At 41.9% G+C, this 6,000-nt stretch overlaps 1 protein-coding gene across 3 annotated transcripts in view; it reads left to right on the top strand.

The window, feature by feature from the left end:
• Window positions 1-300: 300 nt before the first annotated feature.
• PWWP2A (PWWP domain containing 2A) overlaps window positions 301-6,000 on the top strand; it is a 34,709-nt gene continuing 29,009 nt past the window's right edge. For all 3 annotated transcript variants that reach the window (XM_063086340.1, XM_063086339.1, XM_063086338.1), the window contains exon 1: window positions 301-984. In XM_063086340.1, the coding sequence (XP_062942410.1) occupies window positions 401-984 (584 nt within the window). In that variant the 5' untranslated portion in view covers window positions 301-400. The remainder of the gene's footprint in view (window positions 985-6,000) is intronic.

Below are 6,000 nucleotides of genomic sequence, written 5' to 3'. Positions count from 1 at the left end.
TAAAACTTTATTTTCTATTTTAGCCAATAGGAAGAGGCGATAACTACATGGCTCAGCTTTTGTGACTTCCCCCGCCCTCTTTGAGCCCATCCCCCCCATTCCTCCTCTCAAATTCGGCATTTGACAACTCATCTGGCCAATGAGAAGTTCCTACTCTGTGTTAGAGGGCTGGACTGATTAGATTGATAGACATCACCGACTGGCCAACGGAATAGCATAAGTGCGGGAGGGGGTGTAGGACGGAACCAATGGCGCGGTGCCAATAACGAGCATCAGAGAAAGGGCGGGACGGAACTGTTCGCAGGAGGGAGGGGAAGGCCTAGGGAGCCAAGCAGCGCTCCCGCTGCCGCTGTCGCCGCCGCCGCAGCTCGAGTTGGAGGAGGGAGAAGCCAGGGAGAAAATGGCGGCTGTGGCTGCAGAGGCGGCAGCGACTGCAGCGTCCCCCGGGGAGGGGGGCGCCGGCGAGGCCGAGCCGGAGATGGAGCCCATCCCCGGTAGCGAGGCCGGCACTGACCCCCTCCCGGTCACGGCCACTGAAGCGTCTGTGCCGGATGGCGAGGCCGACGGGCAGCAGTGCGCTCCTCAGGCCGACGAGCCGCCGCTCCCGCCGCCACCGCCGCCGCCGGGGGAGCTCGCCCGCAGCCCGGAGGCGGCGAGGCCGGAGCTGGAGGATGAGGAGAAGCCGCCCGTTCGGGTGGCGGAGCCGGCGGCAGCCGCGCCTCAGGGAGGGCCCGACCTTCCACTGTCTCCTGCACCGCCGCCCGAGGAGCCCCCGGCCCCCGAGGAACGCGAGGAGACACAGCTGCCCCAGCCCGCAGCTCCGGCACTAGTGCCGCCGGCGGGCGGGGATTCCGCGGTGTCGCAACTGATCCCGGGCTCGGAGGTGCGGGTCACGCTGGACCACATCATTGAGGACGCGCTCGTCGTGTCGTTCCGCCTCGGGGAGAAGCTCTTCTCCGGGGTGCTCATGGATCTGTCCAAAAGGTACCGCGCCCGCCCCTTGCACGCCCGGGCCCGCTCGGTCCCTAGAGAGGGAGCGAGCCCGGGTGGCCCCGTCACCCCGGGCTCCCACCTCCTCGGCGCCCGGGGCCCGGTCGCCCGCACCGTCCTCCGGTGCTGCGCGGCGCGTGGCGCGCGAGGCGGGGATAGGGTGGTCCCTGCCCCAGGTGGGAGCCTGCGGGGCAAATGTACCATCGGGTGGGGGTCGCGCGGGTGCACATGGGCTCTGGGACTCACCCCTCTTCCCCGGCCTCCTCCTACGACTTGACCCTAGGTCACCCACATTGGGACGGGTGGGTTAATGCAAAATGCAGATGGATTTTTGCAGAGAATGGGGTGCTGGGAGGGGACTATGGCTTGTGAGGAGGCACTTGTCTGTCCTCAAACTAACCTTTAACTTTAACGGGGCTGGAGAAAGGGGTGTGTGCACTGGGGTTCCCAAAAGGTTACCTGTCACTCCTTACAAGGGGGAAAGCATTTGTTAAAATGAAGCTTTTAACTGTTATTACTACTGCTAAAAGTAATTTCCTTAGGTAATTGTTCAGTAGGGAAGCATATTTTGCTAATTTTAATGACAGTTTTAAGAAAAGTCTAAAGAGATCGGATATGTATTACTATTTTTTTTTAAATCCTTAATGTCGAGGTGGTGTGGCATAAAAGTGTTCAAATGATTTCTAATACTGTAGATACAATTTAAGTGTAAGTATTAAGGACAAGGTTGAGTTCACCTACAAACCATATTTTCATCTTTTGATTTGATTTAAAATTTTTACGGCCACTGCTTTAAACAGGTGAAGAAGATAATCTGTTCTAAATCTAGAGTTAAGTTAACGTTTTTATTCTCTTCTTTTGCAGATATGAAGTGCAGAGACTCCCATTCACGGCTCTTGGTTCTGTTTCCTCCAACAGCACACACATGGTATCTCACCTGTTTGGAAATGGCTTATTAGTATGTTTTACTTTTAACTTCTAGCCCTCCCATTTGGGAAAAAATCCTTTTAAAATTCACATTAAGGGCTGGCCTGTCGCTCATTTGGAAGAGTATGGTGCTGATAACACCAAGGCTGCGGGTTCGGATCCCTATGTAGGGATGGCTGGTTAGCTCACTTGGGAGAGCATGGTGCTGACAACACCAAGTCAAGGGTTAAGATACCCTTACTGGTCATCTTTTAACAAAAAATAATAAATAAAATTCATATTAAAATATGGTATTTGGGGGAAAAAGATGGGAGCCTTTACAATTACTCTGTATATTGTTTAATTTCGAAGCTTTTTGCGTTTTGTTTTAAAATTTTTGAGAACAAATTTTTGCACATTTATTTTCATAGTTAGAAAACAGTATAAGATCAGCGTGCTTTCTGATGTATTTAATAGCGAGAGAGAGACACTAGTGTGTGTGTATGCTGTTGAATGAAACAGAAGAGAAGGCCAGTGATTGTGTGAGAATCTGGATTTCAAATCTGCAAAAGGAAGGTGCAAAAAGGTAAGTTATTTTCAGAAATGGAGGGGATAGTGCTTTTCTGTTTTGAGGTGCTCATTGTGTCATTGTTTATTTTTTGAAAATCTTTGGGAGGGAATTGCAATTTTGAGTTTTTGTTTATTTTGCTAACTGCTTTTTAATATTAACAATGGTTGAAGAGCTGTTCCTAATGTGCACCTTTTACATTAGAATGTTTTGAAGTGAACGTTTCCTATAATGAAAGCATTTTTTAAAAAAGCCATTAAGAGAACTGTATCAACTTTTAATTCAACAAATATTTATTGAGCACATCTGACACACCAATTATGGAAATGGTGAGGAAAAAAAAGTCACAGAGTGACTTTAAAATTTAACCAATTCAAGGAATTATTGTTAGTGGCTAGACCCGTTAGCTCACTTGATTAGAGCATGGTGCTGATAGCACCAAGGTCAAGAGTTTGGGTCCATGTACGGGCCAGCTGCCAAAAAAAAAAGGAATTATTATTGGACCAATGATTTATTATTTGGGTATCTTTCTCATAATTTAATAAAATGGACCTGCCAGTGGATTTTGTAATCTGCTCTTACCTCAATTGCATACTTCCATGTGCAGTTGTGGGTTAACTGATGGATCCAGGAGATACTTGTTATAAACTGTACCAAGGCCATAACGATACTCATCAGTTGCTTTAAAAATAATTTGTCCTATTTGAATTGGGCATTGAATTAAAACCTGAGTAAAAATAATGAGAGTTTCCTATTGAGTGCCTGTTTATGCCAGGTATTGTACCACATGTATAGGAGGAAATTCAGGTTCATTTAATTTGGCCAGTTAGCTTGTAAATGGCAAAGTAAGGATTCAAATGTAGGTTGATCTGATTCTAAAACCTATGCTTTTTTTACTTTCATATTAGAAAATTAGTTGCGCTAGCAAGTTTTCTTTTATGCAGGAAGTGAAGAATTGTGTATTTCTGAAATTTAGTGCTTATCTTGATTTCCCTGGCTGTATGGGATAAATCAAAGGATATGGGTGTTGGAGGCAAGTAGATTCTTTAGTTAGTTAATAGCCATGGAACCTTCTGCTCTGGACACTTCCCATTTCCTTAGCTGAATATTGGGGAACACAGTTTAGCTCTGAAGTTTTGGTTTTTGCCTGTCTAGTGAGATAGGAAAGAGTTAACATTTGGAGACTAACTGCATCAAAGTATGTGAACTTTTCTTCAGTCTTCAAAAGGGCTAGGTTTTGCTTTTATTAATTTCTTCAATATTCTGCTATTATGCATGGTACAGAAATGTCTTTTAAAGTTGATCCTAGAGCACAGGGTTGTTAATCTATTTATATGGGTGCTTTTGTAAGCATTTGAAATTCTTCATCTCCCTGTCATTGGGTTATTTTTTTGCCTTATTTTCAGCGTTATTTGGTTGAAGAACACATTTTTGAGGAAAATCTTTTTGTGAAAAAAGGAGCAAGATAATGTAACTCAAGAAAGAAAAGAAAGAGATACTAATAGCACATTATTGACCTGGACAGCATGTCAGGGTACTTGGGTTCTGAATTCTAGTATTGGCCTCTTCCATATACACTGTGACTTTGGGCAAATCACTATGCCTGTCTGGGTTCCAGTCTCTCTAGTTCATATTAGATTAATTTGTTTGGCTTTGGGAACACAAACAAGCAAACAAACTTTATGCCTTAGTTTATATATTTATGTAAAGTGAATAGAGTGTCCAGGTGGCCTGGTTTTCCTGTACCATCCTGGTTTGATTGTTACTTCCTTCTGTCTTCTAGATAGCTTACTTTGGCCAAAAAATAACACGGTCACCCTAAAATGAGGGTATTTTGATTATGCTTTGTTTAGCATAGTACAGAACTTCTCTGTCTTAGGATGGTTTGATTTACAATTTTTCTTCTTTACAATGAGTTTTAAGTCACAAGTATCTTATTTGAAGATGAATGCTTTTAGGTGAAGTATGCATTCTCTAGTTTACTGTAAATTTTTCCACTATTGTTTTATACCCAGCCCTCTTACCTACTATCGATCCTCATTAGCAATGTCTGATGACAATAATGTAATACTAGCAGATGAGAATACTCAGTTAATCCTACAAATTCAGTTTTGGTTTTCCTATTCTCTTTTCTTTAATCTTATGCTTTTGTAATTTTGACATGCTAAACTGTCTTAATGATTACTTTAGACAGTAATAAATTAGTGGTTCTCTCATACTTTTTGTTGAACATTTTGTTATGGGAAATGAATCTTCCTTCATGTATGTATTGCCCAGCTTCAACGTTTATCAACTCTTAGCCAAGTTTATTACATCTTATAATGGTCTCCACTGGGTTATTTTGAAGCAAATCCCAGGCGTATCACTTTATCTGTAAATATTTCCATATAGATATCTAAAAAGATAAGGACTTAAAAAAACATAACCATACTACCATTATAACACCTAAAATGATAGCAACAATTATATCATCAAAGATTGAGTGTTAAAATGTCACAATGTCTCAAAGTTAACATCTCAAGACTGTTAAGTTTTGTTCAAGTTAGGATCCAAATAAAGTTCATACATTCAATTGTTTGATTTTCTTAAGTATCCTTTCATCAGTATTTCTGCTGATCAGTATTTGTGGAACTTTCACATTCTGGATATTTTTTTCCTTTTGCATCCCCTTGGATGCATTTCCGTGTATTAAAATAGTTCTTTTCCCTCAGGAGCAAACTGAAGGGTCAACACTGCAGTCCTCTGGGCCTCTTCTGAAGGCCTCTCTCTTTTGTTTGGGTCAGTAGAAATGATTGTGGATATCTCTTATCTGTCTAGATTTTTAGACCTATCTCTTAAACACACCTCCACCTGTAGTCATTCCAAGCATAGAAAAAGTTAACCAGTCAAGATTATCTGCAAAGAGCAAAAGCCTTCAGCCCAGGATTTTGAAAAAGTAGTTTCTCAGCTTTTTCAATCCATATCTGAAGAGGCATTATTTACAATGGTTTCTGCCTACATAGAGGGATTGTAGGATTAAACTTTATTATTTGCCACTTTGAAATCCTGAAAAATCTTTCTGAATCCATTTTTTTTTTATCTGACATGAATTAGGGAATCCTGAAGTAAATGTTTGTGCTTAAAATGCTTGTGCATTTTAATTTTGTGATACATGCATATTAAAGGTAGTAGTTGTATTTCAGAATTGGTCTTTTTATAAATACTGACTTTGCGTGTATATGTGGGAATAGTGTTGCATTAAAAATAATTGAGATGATTTCTTTAGAAAACTTCAGATTTCACTAATTTCCTAAAATAATTTGTAGAAAACTTACTTGTTTTTTAAGGAAATATAAACCAAGACAATGATTTCTTTTCTTTACAGAGACCATGAAACGTATGGTTACAATAGCTCTACTTTTGGTGGGAAAAAAATACAGCCATTCTGGTGAAGCAGTGAGTAGTGGTATCAGTAGCTTAAAGTGTCCAGGTTGAGAATTTAGGTCCTTAAAGTAGTATTCTTGAATGATTGTTGAGTTGTACATATTTAAAACACA

Source organism: Cynocephalus volans, chromosome 2 (assembly GCF_027409185.1).
Source record: "Cynocephalus volans isolate mCynVol1 chromosome 2, mCynVol1.pri, whole genome shotgun sequence".
Taxonomy (NCBI): domain Eukaryota; kingdom Metazoa; phylum Chordata; class Mammalia; order Dermoptera; family Cynocephalidae; genus Cynocephalus; species Cynocephalus volans.
This window is presented reverse-complemented; position numbering and strand designations above follow the sequence as displayed.